The following is a 26,940-nucleotide window of genomic DNA, read 5'->3' on the forward strand; positions in this document are numbered from 1 at the left end:
CCAGCTTGGGCGGGTTTTGCTGCTCAGTTCCATTGAAGTGAATGGACCTGAACTGGAGACAAGGGTCGTGTTGTCTCTGAAAGAAAGTGGCCATGTTTTTGTAGCGCTGAATAACCCCTTTAAGACAAGCAAACAAATGGAATATAGGAAAAACCATGTACGTAATAACAAAAATGCTTCTCTCAGAAACTTTATGTAATAGAGCTAAGCTAAGCCTATGTTTGGAATCAGGACCTCAAACCCCATAAAACAGACATATTACATTAGATTTTTTTGTATTTACCAGTGCTATGGGGCAATCTGTATATAAAGACCTTATGCTATGGGTTACCTGTATATAGGAACACCACGCTATGTGATGACGTATATATAAGGACGGTATACAGTGGGGTGACCAGTATACAGGGAGGTTACACATAACAGCGCCCTCAGTCTCGAGGCTCCGCCACACGCGGCTCAAAGCGGTATCCAGGCAACCGTGTGAGCCAGACAGTCCCCGCCCTCCCCGCCGCGTCACTCCGCTCCCCCTTCGGCCGCGCTGCATTGTGGGACACAAACAAACTGATGCGCTGTCCTCCCCTTCGCCCCCCGCCACTGAGAAGTGGAAGATTCCGAGCGCCTGGGCCTGGGAGCGCAGACACGCAGGCAGAGTCGGCCGGTACCGGCGCGCACCAACTGCCCGGCGCCAGAGGGGGAAACGCGACGAAGAGTGAAGGCGGCGGCGGCCGCCGAGAGAGGAGTGTGTGAGAGCAGGGACAGGCCGCTGCCTGCCTAGGCCCGAGCCGCTGCCCCGCGGGGGGCTAAGGCCTGTGAGACGGAGAGTGAGCTGGACGCTGGGTAGGCCGCACCGAGCTTAAGCTGGCAGGTGAGCGGGGAACCGGCAGATACACCGGGACTAGGTTTTCCCGCCTGGTCTGGGCCCGGGGGAGGGATTACCGTGCTGCCCCCTCCCCCTTATAGCTCCTGCTGCTCAGGTGCTGTTCCTTAGCCAGAGGGGAGGGGGGCGCTGCCCATATTACCGATCGCTGTGTACTGGGAGGGGCTACAGGTCACTATGGAATGTTATACCGGTATATTACACCCCTCATATATACCTGTATACTGCACCCCCTATATATACCTGTATACTACACCCCTCATGTATACCTGTATACTACACCCCTCATATATACCTGTATACTACATGCCTCATGTATACCTGTATACTACACCCCTCATATATACCTGTATACTACACCCCTCATAGATACCTGTATACTACACCCCTCATAGATACCTGTATACTACACCCCCTATATATACCTGTATACTACACCCCCTATATATACCTGTATACTACACCCCTCATATATACCTGTATACTACACCCCTCATATATACCTGTATACTACACCCCCTATATATACCTGTATACTACACCCCTCATATATACCTGTATACTACACCCCTCATATATACCTGTATACTGCACCCCCTATATATACCTGTATACTGCACCCCCTATATATACCTGTATACTACACCCCCTATATATACCTGTATACTACACCCCTCATATATACCTGTATACTGCACCCCCTATATATACCTGTATACTACACCCCCTATATATACCTGTATACTACACCCCTCATATATACCTGTATACTGCACCCCCTATATATACCTGTATACTGCACCCCCTATATATACCTGTATACTACACCCCTCATATATACCTGTATACTACACCCCTCATAGATACCTGTATACTACACCCCCTATATATACCTGTATACTGCACCCCCTATATATACCTGTATACTGCACCCCCTATATATACCTGTATACTACACCCCTCATAGATACCTGTATACTGCACCCCCTATATATACCTGTATACTACACCCCTCATATATACCTGTATACTGCACCCCCTATATATACCTGTATACTGCACCCCCTTTATATACCTGTATACTACACCCCTCATATATACCTGTATACTGCACACCCTATATATACCTGTATACTACACCCCTCATAGATACCTGTATACTACACCCCTCATATATACCTGTATACTGCACCCCCTATATATACCTGTATACTACACCCCTCATATATACCTGTATACTGCACCCCCTATATATACCTGTATACTACACCCCTCATAGATACCTGTATACTACACCCCTCATAGATACCTGTATACTGCATCCCCTATATATACCTGTATATTGCACCCCCTATATATACCTGTATAATACACCCCTCATATATACCTGTATACTACACCCCTCATAGATACCTGTATACTACACCCCCTATATATACCTGTATACTACACCCCCTATATATACCTGTATACTACACCCCTCATAGATACCTGTATACTACACCCCCTATATATAATTGTATACTACACCCCTCATAGATACCTGTATACTACACCCCTCATAGATACCTGTATACTACACCCCTCATAGATACTTGTATACTACACCCCTCATAGATACCTGTATACTACACCCCTCATAGATACCTGTATACTACACCCCTCATAGATACCTGTATACTACACCCCTCATATATACCTGTATACTGCACCCCTCATATATACCTGTATACTACACCCCCTATATATACCTGTATACTACACCCCTCATATATACCTGTATACTACACCCCTCATAGATACCTGTATACTACACCCCTCATAGATACCTGTATACTACACCCCTCATAGATACCTGTATACTACACCCCTCATATATACCTGTATACTGCACCCCTCATATATACCTGTATACTGCACCCCTCATATATACCTATTTACTGCACCACTCATGTATACCTGTATACAGCACCCCTCATAGATACCTGTATACAGCACCCCTCATAGATACCTGTATACTACACCCCCTCATATATACCTGTATACTACACCCCTCATATATACTTGTATACTACAACCTTTATACCTGTATACAGCACCCCCTATATATACCTGTATACAACACCCCCTATATACCTGTGTATAACCCTTATACCTGTATACAACACTCACATATATACCTGTATACAACATCCCCACATATACCTGTTTATAACCCTTATACCTGTATACTACACCCCTATATATACCTGTATACAACACTCGCATATATTCCTGTATACAGCACCCCTCATATATACCTGTGTATAACCCTTATACCTATGTACAACACCCCCTATATATACCAGTGCATAACACTTATACCTGTAAATAGCACTTATCATCCACCTGTATATAATCTCTATACCTGGGTAAAAATCCCCACCATATATACCTGTGTACGACCCTTATACCTGTATACAGCACCCCTCATATATACCTATATACAACACCCCACATATACCTGTGTATAACCCTTATACTTGTATACAACACTAACATTTATACTGTGTATAACTTTTTTACCTGTATACAACATCCCTACATATACCTGTGTATAACCCTTATACCTGTATACTACACCCCCTATATATACACCTGTGTATAACCCTTATACTTGTATACAACACTAACATATATACCTGTGTTTAACCCTTATACCTGTGTACAACACCCCCTATATATACCTGTGTATAACTTTTTTACCTGTATACTACACCCCCTATATATACACCTGTGTATAACCCTTATACCTATGTGCAACACCCCCCATCCATACCTGTAAATAACACTTATTATCTACCTGTATGTAATCCCTATACCTGGGTAAAAATCCCCACCATATATACCTGTGTATAACTCCTATACCTGTATATAATGCCCATTGTTTACCTGTGCATAACCCCCATCATAAGGCCCTATTCCACCAACAGATCTGACGACAGATTATCTGCCAAAGATTTGAAGCCAAAGCCAGGAGTGGATTTGAAAAGAGGAGAAATCCAGTCTTTCCTTTATGACCTGTTCTCTGGTTATAGTCTGTTCCTGGGTTTGGCTTCAAATCTTTGGCAGATAATCTGTCGTCAGATCTGTTGGTGGAATAGGGCCTTTAGGCTCTGTTCACATGCTGGGATTTTGTGGCCACGGTCATCAAAAAGACGTCCGTTATCGTTTACCTGTGCATAAAACCCATCATATATACATATATACTAAAGATGAGCCAATCACAGATTTAAACGAAGCGAAGCACTTAGTTTGATCTGTGCTTCAGTCATCAAGCTGCCGGGCTGTCAGTGCTGCTCTGCTCCCTGCCACTCCTCCCAGGATGCTGAGAAAAGCTGGATCCAATCCTGGGAAGTTTCTCCCAGTTTCCCAGGATCGGATCCAGTTTCACCTCTAATATATATATATATATAACACCCATTGTTTATGGCTGTGTATAATCTCCTTCCTATGCGCTATATAAGCCCTATCGTATACCTTCATCCCATGCATGTATATCTATCATCTATACCCATATACATACTCATTGTATACTAGGCTATAGCACCCTTTATATACCCTGTATTACTGCCATACACCTGTATAACTGCTCAGTTTGGTAGCTGGAGGAGATGAAGTGATTTTACATACAACCAGGACCCAATAACAAGTGGCGATCATATCAATTGAGAGCCTGCACAAAGGTTAATTGATAATGGATAGCCGGATAATTTGTGCGGCCCTGGATTTATCAGTCGCACGTCCTCTGAGTACACTGTGTATGTGTTAACCATAACAGTGACTTTACTAACTGCACAGAAGATGTGATCCGCTTTGGGTGCGTTTACACAGAGAGTTGTATCTGACAGATTGTTGAAGCCAAAGCCAGGAATGAATTTCAAAAGAGGAGAAGTCTCAGTCTTTCCTTTATGACCTGTTCTCTGTTTATAGTCAGATAAATCCCTCTGTGTAAACGCAGCCTTATTCATCTGATTACTGGCCCTTTTTTACAGGTCGCTTATTGGGAACAGGTCTTCCTATATACACTCACTCAGCCCTTCCTGTATACACTCGCTCAGCCCTTCCTGTATACACTCACTCAGCCCTTATAATGTCTCACTGGTTGCTGATGGAGTCTGCACTTATACTTGGGTGAGAAGTCCTCATTGTTTGACCCTCTCCTCACAATGGCTTTAGTCGGGGGTGATGCAAACAAGCCATACACTACTGCGGAGTCCATCATGTTCCTATAATGCATTGTACACAGTATTTTGCTCAGTATGGTTTTCAACCAAAACCAGGAGCAGGTTGAAAATAAAGAAACTGTGCAAATCTTTCCATTATAAATTTTTTCTGTGGGTTCCACTCTTAATTTTGGCAGCAAATACTGATCAAAATACTGTGTGTGAACTAACACCCAGCACAGCCAATGAACGAGGCATCCTGATTGGTTGTTGTACTCTCAGGCACTCTGTGTTGCCTGTTGTGTAATTGTACTGTGCAGAATCCTCATGGAGCAATTGAGGTCAGATCAGTTACGTGTCCTTATACCACAAGTTCCTCCCCAGTTCTCAAGTCACTGGTGCTCATTCCTGACAGATCCTGCTCAGTCCTTAGGACAATAGTGCCCGATCATGACAAATTTTCTCCAGTACTGAGGACAGTGGTGCCCGCTCCTGACAGATCCTGCTCAGCCCTGAGGACAGTGGTGCCCGCTCCTGACAGATCCTGCTCAGCTCTGAGGACAGTGGTGCCGGCTCCTGACAGATCCTGCTCAGCCCTGAGGACAGTGGTGCCCGCTCCTGACAGATCCTGCTCAGCCCTGAGGACATTGGTGCACGCTCCTGATAGATGCTACTTAGTCCTGAGGACAGTAATGCCCGCTTCTGACAGATCCTGCCTCAATCCTGAGGACAGTGGTGCCCGCTCCTGACAGATCCTGCTCAATCCTGAGGATAGTGGTGCCCGCTCCTGACAGATCCTGCTCAATCCTGAGGACAGTGGTGCCCGCTCCTGACAGATATTACTTAGTCCTGAGGACAGTGGTGCCCGCTCCTGACAGATGTTACTTAGTCCTGAGGACAGTGGTGCCCGCTCCTGACAAATACTACTTAGTCCTGAGGACAGTGGTGCCTGCTCCTGATAGATGTTACTTAGTCCTTAGGACAGTGGTGCCCGCTCCTGACAGATACTACTTAGTCCTGAGGACAGTGGTGCCCGCTCCTGACAGATGTTACTTAGTCCTGAGGACAGTGGTGCCTGCTCCTGACAGATGTTACTTAGTCCTGAGGACAGTGGTGCCCGCTCCTGACATACTACTTAGTCCTGAGGACAGTGGTGCCCGCTCCTGACAGATGTTACTTAGTCCTGAGGACAGTGGTGCCCGCTCCAGACAGATATTATTTAGTCCTCAGGACAGTGGTGCCCGCTCCTGACAGATACTACTTAGTCCTGAGGACAGTGGTGCCCGCTCCTGACAGATACTACTTAGTCCTGAGGACAGTGGTGCCCGCTCCTGACAGATATTACTTAGTCCTGAGGACAGTGGTGCCCGCTCCTGACTGATACTACTTAGTCCTGGGGACAGTGGTGCCCGCTCCTGACAGATATTACTTAGTCCTGAGGACAGTGGTGCCCGCTCCTGACTGATACTACTTAGTCCTGGGGACAGTGGTGCCCGCTCCTGACTGATACTACTTAGTCCTGAGGACAGTGGTGCCTGCTCCTGACAGATACTACTTAGTTCTGAGGACAGTGGTGCCCGCTCCTGACAGATACTACTTAGTCCTGAGGACAGTGGTGCCCGCTCCTGACAGATACTACTTAGTCCTGAGGACAGTGGTGCCCGCTCCTGACTGATACTACTTAGTCCTGAGGACAGTGGTGCCCGCTCCTGACAGATACTACTTAGTCCTGAGGACAGTGGTGCCCGCTCCTGACTGATACTACTTAGTCCTGAGGACAGTGGTGCCCGCTCCTGACTAATATTACTTAGTCCTGAGGACAGTGGTGCCCGCTCCTGACAGATACTACTTAGTCCTGAGGACAGTGGTGCCCGCTCCTGACAGATACTACTTAGTCCTGAGGACAGTGGTGCCCGCTCCTGACAGATACTACTTAGTCCTGAGGACAGTGGTGCCCGCTCCTGACAGATACTACTTAGTCCTGAGGACAGTGGTGCCCTCTCCTGACAGATACTACTTAGTCCTGAGGACAGTGGTGCCCGCTCCTGACTGATACTACTTAGTCCTGAGGACAGTGGTGCCCGCTCCTGACAGATACTACTTAGTCCTGAGGACAGTGGTGCCTGCTCCTGACAGATACTACTTAGTCCTGAGGACAGTGGTGCCCGCTCCTGACAGATACTACTTAGTCCTGAGGACAGTGGTGCCCGCTCCTGACAGATACTACTTAGTCCTGAGGACATTGGTGCCCGCTCCTGACAGATACTACTTAGTCCTGAGGACATTGGTGCCCGCTCCTGACAGATACTACTTAGTCCTGAGGACATTGGTGCCCGCTCCTGACAGATACTACTTAGTCCTGAGGACATTGGTGCCCGCTCCTGACAGATACTACTTAGTTCTGAGGACAGTGGTGCCCGCTCCTTACAGATCCTGCTCAGCCCTGAGGACATTGGTGCACGCTCCTGATAGATGCTACTTAGTCCTGAGGACAGTGGTGCCCGCTCCTGACAGATACTACTTAGTCCTGAGGACAGTAATGCCCGCTCCTGACAGATACTACTTAGTCCTGAGGACATTGGTGCCCGCTCCTGACAGATACTACTTAGTTCTGAGGACAGTGGTGCCCGCTCCTTACAGATCCTGCTCAGCCCTGAGGACATTGGTGCACGCTCCTGACAGATACTACTTAGTCCTGAGGACAGTAATGCCCGCTCCTGACAGATAATACTTAGTCCTGAGGACAGTGGTGCCCGCTCCTGACAGATACTACTTAGTCCTGAGGACATTGGTGCCCGCTCCTGACAGATACTACTTAGTCCTGAGGACAGTGGTGCCCGCTCCTGACAGATACTACTTAGTCCTGAGGACAGTGGTGCCCGCTCCTGACTGATACTACTTAGTCCTGAGGACAGTGGTGCCCGCTCCTGACTAATATTACTTAGTCCTGAGGACAGTGGTGCCCGCTCCTGACAGATACTACTTAGTCCTGAGGACAGTGGTGCCCGCTCCTGACAGATACTAATTAGTCCTGAGGACAGTGGTGCCCGCTCCTGACAGATACTACTTAGTCCTGAGGACAGTGGTGCCCGCTCCTGACAGATACTACTTAGTCCTGAGGACAGTGGTGCCCTCTCCTGACAGATACTACTTAGTCCTGAGGACAGTGGTGCCCGCTCCTGACTGATACTACTTAGTCCTGAGGACAGTGGTGCCCGCTCCTGACTGATACTACTTAGTCCTGAGGACAGTGGTGCCTGCTCCTGACAGATACTACTTAGTCCTGAGGACAGTGGTGCCCGCTCCTGACAGATACTACTTAGTCCTGAGGACAGTGGTGCCCGCTCCTGACAGATACTACTTAGTCCTGAGGACATTGGTGCCCGCTCCTGACAGATACTACTTAGTCCTGAGGACATTGGTGCCCGCTCCTGACAGATACTACTTAGTTCTGAGGACAGTGGTGCCCGCTCCTTACAGATCCTGCTCAGCCCTGAGGACATTGGTGCACGCTCCTGACAGATGCTACTTAGTCCTGAGGACAGTGGTGCCCGCTCCTGACAGATACTACTTAGTCCTGAGGACAGTAATGCCCGCTCCTGACAGATACTACTTAGTCCTGAGGACATTGGTGCCCGCTCCTGACAGATACTACTTAGTTCTGAGGACAGTGGTGCCCGCTCCTTACAGATCCTGCTCAGCCCTGAGGACATTGGTGCACGCTCCTGACAGATACTACTTAGTCCTGAGGACAGTAATGCCCGCTCCTGACAGATAATACTTAGTCCTGAGGACAGTGGTGCCCGCTCCTGACAGATACTACTTAGTCCTGAGGACATTGGTGCCCGCTCCTGACAGATACTACTTAGTTCTGAGGACAGTGGTGCCCGCTCCTTACAGATCCTGCTCAGCCCTGAGGACATTGGTGCACGCTCCTGATAGATGCTACTTAGTCCTGAGGACAGTGGTCCCCGCTCCTGACAGATGTTACTTAGTTCTAAGGAAGGCCATGCCCTGTCAGTCACTATGGGTTGATGTGAAAATAGCAAATACTTCTGCTCAGTCGATCTTTCATGCTCTAAATAGTAGCCACTTTAACTGTAGATGGAAACATTGGGGTATAAACAGTATAATAAACACTAGGGGGAATTTATTGTGGCTTTTCACCTGTTTTTAGACATAAAAAGTTGTAGATTTTAGTGCAAAAATGTGCGACTGTCCGGTAGATTTACACCTCGCCAAATTTATTATGATTGATAAGATTTGCAGGAGCGGTGATTACCTGTCTCGGGTGGCCGCTGTGCCCAGTATACACTTATGTTCACTGGCATCTATTGCCGGCAGCAGCCAGGTCTACGCCTTACCTGCTGATTATTATAGAGCGGATGGCACCAGCCCTCTGTAGGATTTAGTCACCATAGAAACCAAACTAGGACAGACAAGGTGGGCTCCAGAGCATCGCTCATGAATCCTCACAACCCTCCACTGCCTGCTTGTTCCTGATTTACATGTATAGAAGATATCCCCCCGAGGCGGACGTGCTGTAGCCTGTTTGCCCAGGAGGGGGCCGGGGTGTGAGGAGTGTCAGCACTGAGAGCTCCATCCATGAATATCCAAGGAAAGGGGAGAAGAAGCCTCCGGGGTGTGAGAAGCGTGCCTGATATAATAGTCTTCACCATAATATATCTATAGGTACACTTAAAGGCATCATGTAAACAGTATATGTATGTATATATATATATATATATATATATATATATATATATACATATATATATATATATATATATATATATATATATATATATATATATATATCTCCAGATATTCCTCAGAATATCTGGATATATGTGTGGGGATCCCCAAGCCAGGAGACTGACTCCGTATAGCACCCGCCTCATGCAACTTTGGATGTGCGGCTTTCTCCTGTCTCTATATATATATATATATATATATATATATATATATATTTCAAATCATGGTACATCAATGGACACCTGACAGCTCCCATTAATATCCATGGGATCCGATGTTGTGCAACAAACTGCAGTAAATGGACTCTGTGACCAAGGCCTCGAAGGTTCCCCCCATGTGATCATGCCCTAGTGATGGCTGCCCTTTAAGAGACGGGTGCACAAACCCTCAGAAACCCAAAAATCTGAAGGAGACCCTGCTTCCCCTTTTGGATTTTGGCTCCATATTCCAAGGACGTTCTCTGCACGTCTTCCTCAGATTCTTCCCTCACAACAAACTGTGTTTTGTAATGTCAGACGGCAACTTATCCATGATCCCCAGGGGTTAAGTATAGACCCAGGATCCTGTAAATAGCTCTAAAACCTGTATATAACTCTCTGGTCTGTATATAGCTCCGCTGCCTGTATATAGATCTGCAGCCTTTATATAACTTTTTGGCTTGTGTATAGCTTCACAACTTGTATATAGTTCTGCAGCCTATATATATATATAATAAATAGCTCCACAGCCTATATATAGTTCTGCAACCTGTATATAACACCATAGCCTGTATATAGCTCCACAGCCAGTATATAGATCTGTAGCCTGTATAAAACTCCATGGCCTGTATATGGCTCCTCAGCCTGTATATAGATCTGTAGCCTGTATATAACTCCGGTTCAGGGAAGAAAAAGAGCGCTGCACCTCACACCTATGGCTGATACTAGTGCCCCTAGGCTAAATAAAAAAAACACATCAGAATTTTGTGTATGAATTGATCAAGCCATACTGCCCCATGTACCTCGTGCCGGTATCTGATACACATGGGTCCCTACACTAAGTCCAGTGGCTACCAACCCCGCAGGCGTGCACAGTCAGGGAACAGGGGCCATGGGAATGGCCCTGCGACCCCCATGTCACAGGACCAGACCCAAAAACACCACACCAGAACCTGGCCAGCACCGCCGGCGGAGAAGGTCGCCCCCAAACAGCACAAGTCTGTATATAACTCCACAGCCTGTATGTAAACCCATGGCCTGTATATAGCTCCAGAGCCTGTATATAGATCTGTAGCCTGTATATAAATCCATGGCCTGTATATAGCTCCAGAGCCTGTATATAGATCTGTAGCCTGTATATAAATCCATGGCCTGTATATAGCTCCAGAGCCTGTATATAGATCTGTAGCCTGTATATAAATCCATGGCCTGTATATAGCTCCACAGCCTGTTTATAGATATGTAGCCTGTATATAGCTCCGCAGCTTGTATATGACTCCATGGCCTGTATATAGCTCTGCAGCTTATATATAGCTCCACAGCCTGTATGTAAACCCATGGCCTGTATATAGCTCCGCAGCTTGTATATGACTCCATGGCCTGAGCCTATTGTATGATTATACTTGTAGGTAAAAGCAAGCAGAGATCTTTAAAATAGTGAGAAATCAAATTGTGAAGTTAGGAACAAAGTTACAGAACTTTTCATTATAAGACAATGAAGCTTTATTTATAAGAGACGAATGTCCTGAGCTGTATGTTATCTTGTGCACTGGCAGGTAGAGGCAGCCATCTTGCTCCAGGGCAGAATGCAGTGGAATGTGGGGCCCCGGTGTGGGGCCCGTCCTCCTGGCTCCCTGCTGCTCGCCTGGGATGATGAAAGCTGCAGGAATGTCACTGTGTGCCCCGCACCTGCCTCACACATGGATGAGTTGTTTTCGCAGGGTGGACAGATCCTCTCCGCCAGTCCTTACTCCCTTTGCACTATTTTTAGAAGCTTATTGCAGTAAAAGCAACAAAAACAACCATTACAGCAGCAGTCCAGACATTGCCGCTGGTTGTAGGGGGCTATAACTATTGGGTAAAAAAAAAAAATAGAGTGTATGGTTGGGTATAGGCTTGGACAGTTCTGAGACTTATCACCCTTTGTCTTCCTTCTTGATGTTATGTTGACCCTGTAGTGCAGCATAAAAACCAGTGATCAGTTTTCTGGGTATCATTACATACCAGTGGGCTATAATAGCATGGGATCAACTCCGGAAAGGGGGAGAAGAGCAGAAGAGAAACGTGGCCTAGTCAGATGGATGAAGCTTCTGGTCAGCATGGGTTGATGGCCACTTCCTGTCAGGTGTGAACAGTTCAGGCAGGTGGATGTGGCTTCATGTTGGGGGATGTCTTCTTCCTGCACATTGGGTCCCGTATATATGGACAAACTTTATATAAAGGACATTTACACAGGTCAGTGGGCTCCCAATATTGAGCGCTGATCTCCATATTGATCGATGCTCGTTCACTGATCCCTCACTAGGCCCAAATAATCACACAAGCAAGTGAACGATTGTTGGATCATTTGTGCGCCCTTAACTTCATCATTGTCACAATCCTCAATCACAATGGTTTCATTGGCTGCACAGAAGGTGTGATCAGCTGACTGACGACAATCATTCCTATTATTTCTCATTCTCCTGATAGTCGTCCCATGTGAAAGGGCCTTAAGTAAAGATGAGCAAATCTCGAGCACCCAAACCAGAGCATGCGGTAATAATAATAAAAATAATATTTATTTGTATAGTGCCAACAGATTCCACATGCGATATTTGGCTACCTGAGGCTGCTAAAGTTGGATGTAGCCCTAAGGCTACTTGAATAACATGGATAAGGCCATAGGTTGTATCCATGTTTTCTAGGGCTCACTAGAGCTGCATCCAACTTCTTCAGCCACTGGTAATAAAATGCTCTGGTTTGGGTGCTTGAAATTTGCTCATCTGTAGCCTTAAAGGAGGTCCCACAAAATTCAAAAAAGGAAGGCAGGGAAAAAAATAAACAAAGTAGACTTACTTATCCCTATGTCTCAATAGTGCCGCTCCCAGATTCCACTGAGGCCGCCGGATGTAATTCTCAGCTGGAATCAGGGTACGTCACTTACCCAGCCGTCCCTGCAGCGTCCCAGCCCGGCTGAGTGATTGCCCCCTCAGCCAGTCAGTGACTGGGACGGTCTCCCGCCCCAGTCACTGATTGGCTGAGCAGGCAATCACTTGGCCCGGTGCGTGACTTTGCAACTAGAGGAGAGATCCAGGACACTGGCGGCTATTAACAAGATCCGGGAGCGGCGCTACGGGGCGTGATTACGGGTAAGTTTACTTTATTTATTATTTTCCCGCAACCCCCTGCCTTCCTCCCTTTTTTGATTTTTGCAGGATTTCTCCTTTAAGCATTGTGGGGACCAAGTTCATCCCTCCATGGCAGATGGAGACCGCCAGCAGGATAGTTCACCAACCACAAGGGTAGTATAGACGTGGATGGGCTCCTGGAACATGACATTGAGTTTTTCTTTCTTCCCCAGATCTTCATTCTATAGACATGTCTGGGATGAGGTAGAATAGGTTGTGCAGAGTAGAGATCTTAAAAATGGTAAGCGGGTAAGCCCTTTAATGTAGCTGCACATACGTTTGTGGCCCCTTGTGTCTCGGTGAGTTATTCCTACCTGCGGTGTTAGGACACACATTGCGACTACTGTAAAAGGCTGTGTTACTTGGTCGGCATTCCATGAGCATGACATTCACTGCAAGTGCAAGGTGGATGGGTTGGAAAATAGCTGCAAAGGCCCTTGAGATCTCCCAGAAGCAAGGAGCTGAGTTTGTCAGCTTTCTTGGCTCTCAGGTCAAGGACTTAATTTTCTCTTTTGCCAATTGAGCTCCTTTCATGGTTTTCATTTAAACATAACATAATATGCCCAGCAAGCCGGCACTAACCCCGCTCCCAGCCGCCAGGAGCAGAATCACTGCGCTGTTCTATTTTAATCTGACCAGCTCACACAGGCACGCATACAAATCCTGCACTCCTGTTACCCAGGATTTACTGTATTAAAGAGCCACCAGAGCCCCCATATAACATTGCATGGTCACAGGATTCACCAGCAGGGGCCTAACAGGAGTAGTAAATATGTAAGGGAATACAGACACCCACTGCCATCTACATATCACCAGTGAGCATAAAGCCTCAGCTCATCATGTTACAGTTTTTCTGTACTTTGTTATTCATGTTTCAGTAAATATGCAGTATTGCTATGCCTGTATTGTACTCCAGAGCTGCAATCACTAATGTAATGTATGTACACAGTGACCCTGCCAGCAGAACACTTATCCTATACTCATCCTGAGTTACACTGTACTATACTCCAGAGCTGCTCTCACTATGACAGTAGAGTGAACTACGTGACTTAAAAGGGGTTTTCCAGCCCCTAGAAGTGGGTCAGGGTGCTATTAAAAAAAAAAAAAAAAACATTCTCACCTGCCCAGATTCCCCCCTACCGACTCCTGCCCAGATTCCTGCCGACTGCTGTGTTCTGGCTCATATATGCCGCAGCAAGCAGTGGATGCTGTTAGAAGAGCGGCAGAGGGGCATCAGGGCAGGTGAGTATGGTTACTTTTTTTATTGTTAACATGGTGAACGAGATGTATGGGATGTTATTGCAATGAGATTCTTGAAGAGCCGGTGTCATTCCAGATCTTTTTTCTTTCTTTCAGATTCCGAGTTACTTCACTTGTTTCTAAAGAGGAGAAAGCAACATCTCTCCAGAAACCTCAGGATGGGGGTGAAAACGTTTACTCACAGCTCGCCGGCGCACAGCCAGGAGATGCTGGGGAAGCTGAACATGTTACGCAATGACGGACACTTCTGCGACATCACCATCCGGGTCCAGGATAAAATCTTCCGTGCACACAAGGTGGTCCTGGCGGCCTGCAGTGAGTTCTTCCGTACCAAACTGGTGGGTCAAGCAGATGAGAGTGCACAGTGTGTCCTGGATTTACATCACGTCACAGTGACAGGATTCATCCCTCTTCTTGAGTACGCCTACACTGCCACCTTATCTATCAATACAGAAAACATTATAGACGTGCTGGCCGCTGCCAGCTACATGCAGATGTTCAGCGTGGCCAGCACCTGCTCAGAGTTCATGAAATCCAGTATTTTATGGAACACACAACAGGAGAAGGTGCTGGACACAGGGCAGGAGAATGCAGGCAGCACCTTCCGAGACGGCAGCCTCTCGCCAGTGTCTTCAGAGTGTAGCGTGGTGGAGAGGACCATTCCCATCTGCCGTGAGTCCAGACGCAAACGTAAAAGCTACATCGTCATGTCCCCTGAGAGCCCATTGAAATGCAGCACACAGACCAGCTCCCCCCAGGTGTTGAACCCCACACCTTCTTACACTGAGGCCAGGGGTCAGCCTGTGGACTCGTCTCACGCCTTCCCATGGACTTTCCCCTTCGGCATTGACCGGAGGATGCAGCCAGACAAGGTGAAGCAGATAGAGTCCAGAACATTAGAACTGCCCGGACCTTCAGACGTTTCCAGGAGGGTGGCGGATTACGTACCCTGTGAAAGCACTAAGGTCAGCTCACCTCTGGTGATGGAAGACGATGTCCGAGTCAAGGTGGAAAGACTCAGTGATGAGGAGGTACATGAGGAGGTTTCCCAGCCTGTCAGCGCGTCCCAGAGCTCAATGAGTGACCAGCAGACCGTACCGGGGAGTGAGCAGGTGCAGGAGGATCTGCTGATCAGCCCACAGTCGTCTTCCATAGGTGAGCACCGCCCCGTGCCTCATACCTGCTGCCATCATCTCTGACCCTAGGAGCTGACTAATCTTGCAATGGCACACACACAATGAATCTGTGATGGTTGAAGCCCAGGCAGCTCCTGCGGCCCCCTTAGTGTCACATGTTAGGTTTCCTGTGTATAGAAAGCCTATGTGAGCATTGGCATTGTGTGCACATTGTAATGTCTGTAAGGAGGATGTAACGCTGAGTATTATCTGCTGTGTCACATAGGGGGCTCCCCACACTGTAGCTGCTACCTTGGATATGACTTATTATAAGATGCAGCAGGAATCACTGTCGGGAGCCTAGATAGACATGATTATTGCAGGGGCCATTTCTGGGGCCCCCTCTTCCACACAGACATCAGTATTAGAGATGAGTGAAGTTACAGTAAGTTTGGGTTCGCACAGACCCGATCGCTCTGCATTTGAATCTCTCTAACCTGAGCTCACTGTAACATCGCTCGTCTCTATTCGATATGATCAAATTGTATATTAAACTACATTCACATAAAGTGTGGTCTTCCTGCAGTCAGGCCTGTTTCTCTAGCTGCTTAGTGCATTGGACGTCTGTGATCTTAGGAGTTCTGCAAACACAACCTCCATGCAAAACAAATGCAAATACCCTGCGAGGCCCCACACCTGTCCTGTCCTCTCTGCCTCCCATGGCGCCTTGTGTCCTTTCCATATCCTTGTCTGAACCATTTCTAGTCTGTCTGATTGTCAGTAAGGTTTCAGCAGCACAGAGTGCTTCGGGTTGGAGGACTGTGATGTCGTATAGTGATGGCAGGATCTCTTATCTCGGTGTCTTGTGTTCAGTCGCTGGATTTTTTTACACATTTTTAAAATTGCTCAATAATCCAGAATATAATCTAATTTCATGGATTCTGGATTATAGGCATGACTGTACACGTGGCAGCAGCAGAAGTCATGGCCATTCTCCATCTGCAGGGCTGTGCAAGGTGCTCTCTGTTCTCCCTGTACAGTGCTCCTTGTGCCCAGTTGGTAGCGTGGGTTTTGGTGTGCTCCGTGTTTTCTACCTACACTGTGGGTGTCAGGGTGCTCCTTGTTCTCCGACTACATTATTGGTGTCAGGGTGCTCCTTGTTCTCCGCCTACAGTACGGGTGTCAAGGTGCTCCTTATTCTCCGCCTACAGTATGGGTGTCAGCGTGCTCTTTGTTCTCTATCTACAGTACGGGTGTCAGGGTGCTCCTTATTCTCCACCTACAGTATGGGTGTCCGCGTGCTCCTTGTTCTCTATCTATAGTACGGGTGTCAGGGTGCTCCTTATTCTCCGCCTACAGTACGGGTGTCAGGGTGCTCCTTATTATCTGCCTAAAGTATGGGTGTCAGCATGCTCCTTGTTCGCTGCCTACAGTACAGGTCTCAGGGTGCTCCTTGTTCTCTATCTACAGTATGGGTCACAGGGTGCTCCTTGTTCTCTATCTACAGAACAGGTGTCAGGTTGCTCCTTGTTCTCTATCTACAGTATGGGTGTCAGGGTGCTCCTTGTTCTCTATCTACAGTACAGGTCACGGTGCTCCTTGTTCTCTATCTACAGAACAGGTGTCAGGTTGCTCCTTGTTCTCTATCTACAGTATGGGTGTCAGGGTGTTCCTTGTTCTCTATCTACAGAACAGGTGTCAGGGTGCTCCTTGTTCGCTGCCTACAGTATGGGTCACAGGGTGCTCCTTGTTCTCTATCTACAGTATGGGTCACAGGGTGCTCCTTGTTCTCTATCTACAGTATGGGTCACAGGGTGCTCCTTGTTCTCTATCTACAGTATGGGTCACAGGGTGCTCCTTGTTCTCTATCTACAGTATGGGTCACAGGGTGCTCCTTGTTCTCTATCTACAGTATGGGTCACAGGGTGTTCCTTGTTCTCTATCTACAGAACAGGTGTCAGGTTGCTCCTTGTTCTCTATCTACAGAACAGGTGTCAGGTTGCTCCTTGTTCTCTATCTACAGTATGGGTGTCAGGGTGTTCCTTGTTCTCTATCTACAGTATGGGTGTCAGGGTGTTCCTTGTTCTCTATCTACAGTATGGGTGTCAGGGTGTTCCTTGTTCTCTATCTACAGTATGGGTGTCAGGGTGCCATTGTTCTCTATCTACAGTACAGGTCCCAGGGTGCTCCTTGTTCTCCGCCTACAGTAGGGGTCTCAGGGTGCTCCTTGTTCTCTATCTACAGTATTGGTGTCAGGGTGCTCCTTGTTCTCTGCCTACAGTATGGGTGTCAGGGTGCTCCTTGTTCTTCGCCTATAGTATTGGTGTCAGGGTGCTCCTTGTTCTCTACCTACAGTATGGGTCTCAGGGTGCTCCTTGTTCTCTATCTACAGTACGGGTGTCAGGGTGCTCCTTGTTCTCTATCTATAGTACGGGTCTCAGGGTGCTCCTTGTTCTCTACCTACAGTATGGGTCTCAGGGTGCTCCTTGTTCTCTACCTACAGTATGGGTCTCAGGGTGCTCCTTGTTCTCCGCCTACAGTACAGGTGTCAGGGTGCTCCTTGTTCTCTACCTACAGTACAGGTGTCAGGGTGTTCCTTGTTCTCTACCTAAAGTACAGGTGTCAGGGTGTTCCTTGTTACATTATGGGTTTTGAGGTTCTCCTTTGATTGTAACTTGTTGCATGTTGGACGCCCACAGCAGTTAGGCAGGGGAGGGGTGCGGCCATCATACCGTCCTATTCTTAAGGAATGTTCTACAAATAAGAGGCGGATTTGCCAGGCAAGGAATTAATTTATATCCTGTCGACCTTTGTACATTTTAGTGAAGTAACGGAATATTTTCCACTTTCCTCATGGCTGTAATGTGAGCCCCCGGTCACTGAGGACGCTGATTCATGGCGCACACGCTGAGGTTTCCAGTCATAAATCACTGTCTGGCTCCAGCTTAATGGTTATTGTTTTCTTCAATGTGACGTCACAAGATGACGTGCAGCTGTGGTACACCTCTCTCCATCCCCCCCACCCATTTTCCTTGCTTGTACGACTTGTATAACAGAATACAGCCATGGTCTGTGATCCCATATAGAGGAAAAACATAGGAGGTCTCCAGCAGCATCTTGTCAGATTTCCCGTGTCTCCGTTGTATGGATTGTGTCCTTGCTCCATAGTCTGGGGCCACACACGGAGATATGTCATGTGCCGCAGTCCATAAGAATAACACTATGTAAGTTGGCTGGGTACATGCACCCCCTCCTTCTATTATTGCTGTTGTGATGATCACATGAGAATCTCATGATGGCTGCACAGTATGGGGCATTCTCATACCACTCACTGTTATTCCTGGGGACTGCGACTCACATGACAAGTCTGAGGCGACTCCAGCCTCGCACCTCAATCACACACAATGGAGGCTTCTGATGCAACTAGTTTGGGATTATGTCTGGATTTTTATTTAGTGGAGAACTAGTGATTTCATCACTGCCGAACGCTGGAGGTCTGACTGCCAGGACGCCCACCATCCTCACAATGACCCTCACCAAGGCAGGGAACTGCTAAAGGGCTTTCTTTTGTATCCCAGCAATATGATGGGAAATCCCTGTGCTAGTTAGGTGTCTAATGTATGATTTGTTGTATTTGCTCCCCCCCTCCGATTATACCGTATGAGTGTAAGTGATTATATAAGGAATTATTGATGCTTCTGTATTATGTCCGGGTGAGACTGATGATAACCTGTGTTCTCTATCCCTCCAGGCTCCATTGATGAGGGTGTCGGAGAGGGTCTACCCACACTCCAGGGGACAGCCAGTGGCAATGTCCACGCAGATGATGATGACAGGTAAGGGGCTCCTAAATAACATGCGTTAAGCGATGGTCCTGTAGCGCACAATAGAAAGCCCAACCATCTGCAATAAATAGCCTGACCGGCTGCTATAGAGTAAGGACATCTCATGATACAGCCTCTGACCCAATGTAAGGCCCTAATATCAATATATATCGGTATCCCCTGCACTGTGACAGCATGTGAACAATACTATACACCACCCAGTTCTTGCCATATATAGCAGATAACTGACGTCCCTTGTATTTTAGGATGAGAGTCATCACATCTGCTGGCCCTTATAATACAGCAGCAAAGACGTAATAATTTTTTATGGCAACGACAGAGCTTGTCATTGTCCTGTCACTGATTCCTTGTATATGAGACTGATGCATTGGTTGTCTTTCTTAGATTGGAGAATGTCCAGTATCCCTACCAGCTGTACTTGACTCCTTCCACGAGCAGCACAGAGCGGCCTAGCCCCAATGGCCCTGACAGACCTTTCCAGTGCCCAACGTGCGGAGTGAGGTTCACCCGGATCCAGAACCTGAAGCAACACATGCTCATACATTCTGGTTAGTCTGCAGACTCCAGAGGTAGCACTGTGTACCTGTCACCATATTCATTGTGTCAGTGCATTATCTGTATAAATCCCATCTCTGTATAGGCCTCTGCTCCACATGTGTGTATATATATATATATATATATATATATGTATATGAGATAGGGTTGGTTTTGCTGATGCAGTAGCCCTTTGTATTACTGCTGCTCTTTTTCCCTGTACTGTCTAATCCTCTTACATCTGTGTACAGTCTGACAACAAGTAGCTGATAAAAAGCTGTCCTGTGCTTTGGCTGCTTCACCAACATCTACATGGACATATAACACCAATCATGTGCTTCACGTATCACATATGGTGTATTGAGCGGTCAGTATAATGTGAGAATCAGAAGTCATTCACTTCAAATATTCTCTGTTATAGCTTAAAGTTTATCTGTCATTTAAATGTCACTTTTCAGAACGCAATAAGTATCAATATTACACAAGATTTTATGAAACCCTGTAATAGGTTTTATTAAGCACAAAAGACTTTCCTTCTGTACGCAAAAAGCTGTTTTCCTACCTCTCCCCCTCACTTCTAAAGAAGCAGGATATCAGTGTCCATTATGATCTATGGGGAGGAGAGGGGTTGAGGGAGGTGAGTGAGCACAGAGAGGAGAAAAGCAGGGCTATACAAAACATCGTCCTGCAATCTTCTCTCACCAGGCTCCCAGATAAGCATTGACCTTTGTGACCTGTAAATCAAGCTTTTTTATGTGCCCAGACGGTCTACAAAATGCACAAGCTGGCTCTATCCTCTTCCTGCTCACTCATCCCCCTCGACCCCTCCCCCCCTCCATAGGTTATAATGGATTCTGCAAACCCGTCTTCACTTTGCTCCTCTGCAATGAAGACGGCTTTGTCTGATAATGCACAAATAAAAAGTATGGGGGGGCTGGGAAACAAAATAAATGACAGTTACACTTTAAATAGGACCTGTCAGCAGGAAAACCGGGGTGTGCTAAACTCATCTCATTGTGATTCTGAGCATACTTCTTTTTTTTTTTTTTCCATAGACCTTTTCAGTACCGAGATGTAAGTTTCTTGTTAATATGTGAATGAGGCTTAAAGGGGTATTCTGGCAATTTCTTTCATATAATTTTGTAATATAACTTTATTAAAGAAAATGTAGAGAAGAATGTTCACATTGTTGTATTGACTGGCAGCAATAAGGGGTGACATGGCCCCTCTTCTGCCACCAATGCCTGTATCGGAAACTGCAGAGCTGCTCAAGCCCTGCTCCCTGCATTGTTACATATCTCTTTTTAATTTTTTTTTTCTTTTTTGCAGGCTGATACTGATCCTCCCTTGATGTCCTTTCTAATGTATGTTAACATAAGAATGGACATTAGACTTGGGGAAGCTGTCTGTGTCAGGCGCAGTGCAACCACTGCACAGTGAAACAGAGCATGCAGGGATAGCTGTCAATTGTCATTCACTCTGTCTCCCTATCCTGACACAGACAGCTTTCCCAAGACTAAGGTTTTTTCTCATGTTAATATGCATTAGAATAGATATCAAGGAAGGCTCAGTACTTGCATGCAGCAGCGCTAAGGATATGTAACTGCTGGGACCAAAGATTGGGTAGCCCTGCAATACTTTATCCTTTACTGCTGCAGTCAATGTATAAATGTAAACTTTTTTTTTTTTTTTTTTTTTTTTTACATTTTCTTAATAAAGGTATATTACAAATGTACAAAAAAACAATTTGTATTTGCCAGAATACCCCTTTAATTGCCCTGGAGTGTACCCCAGCACAGTAAGTCCAGCCCATGCCCTACTTATCGAGTGGCTGTCAGGTAGAGGGGGTAGGTGGATAGAAGCGGGTATCGAGGGGGTAAATAAAAGGACATGGGCTGGAGTATCCTGAGCTTTTACCCTGCTGGAGAACACTACCTGGGCTTTTTTTTCTTTTTTTTTCTTTGCAGAAATCAATAGTACAGGCGATTTTAAGAAACTTTGCAATTGAGTTTATTAGGCCATTATCTGCATTCAAAAAGAATTTTCCCTCCACCCCTCCCCTCCCCATAGAAAACCATGAAGAAAATGCGCTTTTCGGCTAATAAACCCAATTACAAAGTTTCTTAAAATCGCCTGTACTATTGATTTCTGCAACAACAAAAAAAAAAAATTAAAGGACAGTGACACAAGCAGGAGCTGGGGAGGACTATGAATATGCCCGGCATCCTGATGAAAAGCCGTATCTAGCCTTAGGCTTATTTACACCCCTGTTCTTCTGCTGACAGGTCTGCTTTAACGGCAGCTAACAGAGAGCAGTAGATGTAAGAAATGTGGGCTGTCTAGCTGTGTTGATAGCATGCTTCTCTCTTTCTCTCTGTCCTAGGAATTAAACCATTTCAGTGTGATCGCTGTGGGAAAAAATTCACTCGGGCTTACTCCTTAAAGATGCATCGGCTGAAACACGAAGGTAAACGCTGTTTCCGGTGCCAGATATGTAGTGCCACATTCACTTCCTTCGGGGAATACAAACACCACATGCGGGTTTCCCGGCACATTATCCGCAAGCCTCGGATATACGAGTGCAAAACATGCGGCGCCATGTTTACCAACTCTGGAAATTTAATCGTGCACCTGAGGAGCCTGAACCATGAAGCGTCAGAGCTAGCAAACTACTTCCAGAGCAGGTGAGGTGCACAGCAAGAAGCCGGCAGACACCAGCATAAATAACTGAATATTCCTCCACACAGCAGCTTCTCCTCAGCCGCCGGCCCAGAGCCACACACCCCTGCCACTAGCGCTCCAGTACCGTGAGGGGTAAACTGGGGTGGGGGGTATTGAGCCTGTCCATCCAACATGAGATATCCCAGATTCCAGAAGCTTTCAGTCCCTTTATCGTTGGATAGATCAGCTTTATTACATATCATAGAATAAGCCAGCTCCAGCTTCTGGATTTTTCTATCAGTATGTAAAAATATATAGATATTTTTTCCTAGTTTATAACAAATGTGGGGTAATTCACTGGGATGTTGCCGCCCTCTCATATACACACTGACCCTCATAGATATAGGTCCACATGGACATCTTTATGTATTATAGGGATCCCCTATCTGTAGCTAATAACATATGGCCCCCATCTTCCTGCTGGGAGACGTCCTGTCCTCAGCAATCGTTTTACTACCAGAAATCTTGTTTTCCTCTGCTGTGTGTCACAAATCCTAATTCTTTGAAACACTCGAGGCCAAGTTATTTGCTGGCAAAGCCAATGGGTTGTGGGACATTGTTTTTCCTCTTTGGATTGTGTAAATAAGCTTTTTAGAACTGACTCCATTCAGGGAAGACACATAGTGGGCTGATCTGTCATCACCATGAGGGGTAGTGCGGAGCAGAGTCCCGTCCTGGCTGGTCACCGCTTGGGACATTTGTAGAATCTCATGTGTCTGATAACCTTAGGGGAGTCTATAAGCTTGGACCTTTATCACTAAGTGGAGATCAGTCATTACAGGGTGCTGCGGCTCCTTACACTAGGGATTTGGTGGGTTTCTGAGCTTATGAACTCAATCATGTTTTCTTATGACATCCCAATTTACTTATTTCCCCACTTAATTTCTTATTCTATAACTCGATCCTTAAATTGACACTGTCATGTAAAAAAAAACTTTTTAAAATGACAAAAGTTTTGATTGTTTGGGGTCTGAGTGTCCAGACCTCGACTGATCAGGAGAATGAGCCCGTCAGTAGTAGTGCTACTGGATAGTGTCAGATCACCATTACTTCTACAGGGAGGTTACCTGGTTCTTTTCTATTTAAATGGGATGTCCAGAAAGGACGATCTTAGAGATATGCCCAGCAAGAGGGGGGCATATCCCACATCAGTATAATGCAGCTCCGGTCTTTGCTGCTGCTGCCATCACAGGACCGCTTAGCCACAGATTTTCAGACGCTGAGCATATATCTAAAAGCGTCCTGTATGGACACCCCTCTAATGAAGAATGATGAAAATAAATATATATGCTCCTCTATAAAACTGATAGGTGCAAATGTGTTGTTTAATCCTCTAGATCTGAATTTTTTGGGTTCTAGGCCCAATCCCTGAGGCTGCTCTACTGAAATGTAAAAGGGGTTATCCAGCGCTACAAAAACATGGCCACTTTTTCCCAGAGACAGCCCCACTCTTGTCTCCAGCTTGGGTGGGGTTTTGCTGCTCAGTTCCATTGAAGTGAATGGAGCTTAATTGCAAACCGCACCTGAACTGGAGACAAGAATCATGTTTTCTCTGAATGAAAGTGGCAATGTTTTTGTAGCACTGGATAACCCCTTTAATGATGCCATGTTCCATCTGGTTTTAGTATCGTCATAATGACTGTGTGGGGACCCAGATCACTATCCACGTCAATCTCCACATCCAACCTCACTTGGATAATGGCATTTGTATAGTTATTGGAAAAAATTCATTATCCACATCGGAGTCCATACAAACATGGTTTCCATGTGTCTGTGTACTCAGCCTCTCAGTAGTGCAGCCTCGGGTCAGCCTATAACATCAGGCAATCAGATTTCAGCCCAGAAAGTATATTTTATTTATTTATTTATTTTGCCTCACATATTTTATTATACTTTTTTTCATCATTCTTCAGCCATTGCAGTGTTCTGTGACTTTGTGGGTGTCTCTACCTCTGTGTGTGTGATTATGATGTGATTATGTCTTCTCTTTATCCCATTGTCTTGTTCTAATGTGAGTGCCTCCTGCTTTTCTCTTTGCCTGTTGTCAGATTTACATGTCCTGTTTACATGTCCATTAATCTGCCATATTTGACCCTATTGTTGGGTGGGGGAAGGGGGTCCTTGCTCCCGTTTTTTTAGTGTTATCATGGTAAGATTGTCTGTCTTTTTCTCCCCAGCGATTTCCTAGTCCCGGATTACCTGAGTCAGGAGCAGGAAGAGGCTCTTGGGCAGTACGAGCTGGCAGAACACGGCTTTGAAAGCAACTCCTCTGTCCAAATGCCTGTCATCTCCCAGGTCTCCTCCACTCAGAACTGCGAGAGCACATTCCCGCTGGGCTCCCTGAGCGGCCTTGCAGAGAAAGAGGGAGACGAGGAGGAATTGACCGAGCCTGCAAAGGCCTTAACCTTGGAAGAAACCAGCCGAGATGACACCCCCAAAACAGAGGTGGCTTCCATAGCTGTGGAATAGCTGATCCCTGCGCCCGGACTTCAGCCAACGTGTATTTGTTCATTTTTAATCTTTTTTTTTTTTTTCTCCTTCTTTGGGAAATACCTGTGTTTGGTCAGTTTTCTTTACATTTGTTTTTCTGATTAAAGTCCAAGGAGGCCCCCTGCAGGGAGAGCAGCCCCATCCATCGCAGGCACAAACCTGGACCCCACTGCTTGTCCTTCAGCAGGGGGGAGCCTCTGCTTTTGTTGATATCTGTGCGCTCTTTACTTGGATCGACTCCTTGCACATTGCTGGTTGACGTCCTTTTACGACACTATCACACAAGTCACCATTGAGCCTGTGGTGCGTGCAGGAAGTTGCAACCACCGCTAACTCCTCCGCCACCCCCTGGCATCACATCGTCTGATCGCTTGAGGCGCAGGCCCACAGGACAGCCATTGCAGCAGGAGTTCTCTGGATACTACAGAACTTTCTCTTCATCATAGGAAGCTTGAAAATTTATAATGTAATTGTGTTTTACGATTGGAGTGTTTCATTCTCTTTTTTTTGATGTGAGGAGTGACCTGTATTGTCTCGGTGGGACTGTCGCTGCACTGGTACAGATATTTTATCTCCATTGTCCAAGCTTAACCTGTGTGTTCATTTTAGAAATTCTTTGACCAAATGTGTTCACCAGCAACGTGAATTGTACAGATCATCTCCCGGCGAACGCTCATCTAGTTTCGTCACCTCCGCGAGAGCTGTAAAGATGTTTAGCCTGACCAACCTAGTCCTATGGTCCGGCTGATGTCAGCAAGCACAAGGTATAGACGACCTGCACTAAGCTATGTCCTGATTGGTTAATATTTGATAGTTCAGCTGCTGTTGCTATAGGACCCGGTTTCCTCTTTATTTACTAACCTTTTTATTATACCTGGAACTTGTAACTTTACTACTTTATAGGAGTTTATTCTACTACTATTATTATTATTATTATTATTTGAATTATTTTTATTTTAAGCCTTACCAGAGAGGAAATCCCCAGATTTAGGGCTTCTCTGCTCCACGTGGAAATCATAAGACCCGCGGTGTTGGCTGGCACAGCCTTTGTTATCATTGGCCGGTGGCAGCTGTTGGCACATCGCATACGATGACAGCGAGTGAAGAAAGAACGAGGAATTTCTGCTCAGGGAAAGCCACCAGCAGATAAAAGCTACTGTCTAATAGCGGAAGATCAGGGCCTGTGGTATGGAAGCAACGTCACAAAATGCAGGGACCAGGCTGTTAATTTAGTCTGGGGGACAGGTTGCTGAGCTGGATCAGAGACTGGGTGTCTGTCCCGTATATAGGACACAGTCATTGTATCACCTGATCTATGAGAAGCCACCATCTGTAGTGTAATGTTATATAGATAAGAGATCAGGACCCCCATTATACATGAAGACATCTATTTCCCAGCATGCTCTGCGCCAGGACTGCAGTCATATGTAACATATAGACCCTGGCGCGGGTTACCGGGGCAGTGAGGACATTATTTCCTGCAGAGTCTATGGAGATGGCTTCTTCACCTCCTTGTGTTTTTTTTTCTTTCTTTTCTGGCAGGGGCTGAGACATTTGTGGACTGGTTTATGCTTTTATAAGTAACATGTCCGTGGGTGGGAGGATTTGGCAGTAAGGTGTACCCCTGGGATCCTGCAGCACCTGGATAGAATGCTAGTAAACAACGTGTGGGGTTTGTGGAAATTGGCCCTGTTCACATGGTTGGGTGCGGTCCTCTAGTGCTGGCGCTGTTGACTTTGCCTTTTTTTTTTTTCCAGTTTACATTCCTGTAGAA

The 26,940-nt window shown here is 46.4% G+C and overlaps 1 protein-coding gene across 2 annotated transcripts; it reads left to right on the forward strand.

The window, feature by feature from the left end:
- The first annotated feature begins 443 nt into the window (after positions 1–443).
- On the forward strand, positions 444–25,746 carry ZBTB44 (zinc finger and BTB domain containing 44). 2 transcript variants are annotated; one of them, XM_069948549.1, is made up of 6 exons: positions 444–865; positions 14,558–15,616; positions 19,328–19,412; positions 19,806–19,969; positions 22,339–22,639; positions 24,854–25,746. In XM_069948549.1, the coding sequence occupies exons 2-6, from the start codon at positions 14,620–14,622 to the stop codon at positions 25,143–25,145; spliced, it is 1,839 nt and encodes a 612-aa protein (XP_069804650.1). In that variant the 5' UTR covers positions 444–865; positions 14,558–14,619; the 3' UTR covers positions 25,146–25,746. The 2 variants fall into 2 exon arrangements, with proteins under 2 accessions (XP_069804650.1, XP_069804651.1); XM_069948550.1 differs by having other exon boundaries at positions 446–865; positions 22,339–22,422; positions 24,854–24,947.
- The last annotated feature ends 1,194 nt before the right edge of the window (positions 25,747–26,940 follow it).

The sequence above is a fragment of the Dendropsophus ebraccatus genome, chromosome 12 (assembly GCF_027789765.1).
Source record: "Dendropsophus ebraccatus isolate aDenEbr1 chromosome 12, aDenEbr1.pat, whole genome shotgun sequence".
Taxonomy (NCBI): Eukaryota; Metazoa; Chordata; class Amphibia; order Anura; family Hylidae; genus Dendropsophus; species Dendropsophus ebraccatus.

Excerpts from the sequence above, each read along its gene's own strand:
- ZBTB44 (XM_069948549.1), top strand. The coding sequence starts at position 14,620 with ATGGGGGTGAAAACGTTTACTCACAGCTCGCCGGCGCACAGCCAGGAG. Across the intron at positions 19,413-19,805 it reads CACGCAGATGATGATGACAG|ATTGGAGAATGTCCAGTATC; the intron begins GTAAGGGGCTCC and ends TGTCTTTCTTAG. Across the intron at positions 22,640-24,853 it reads GCAAACTACTTCCAGAGCAG|CGATTTCCTAGTCCCGGATT; the intron begins GTGAGGTGCACA and ends TTTTCTCCCCAG.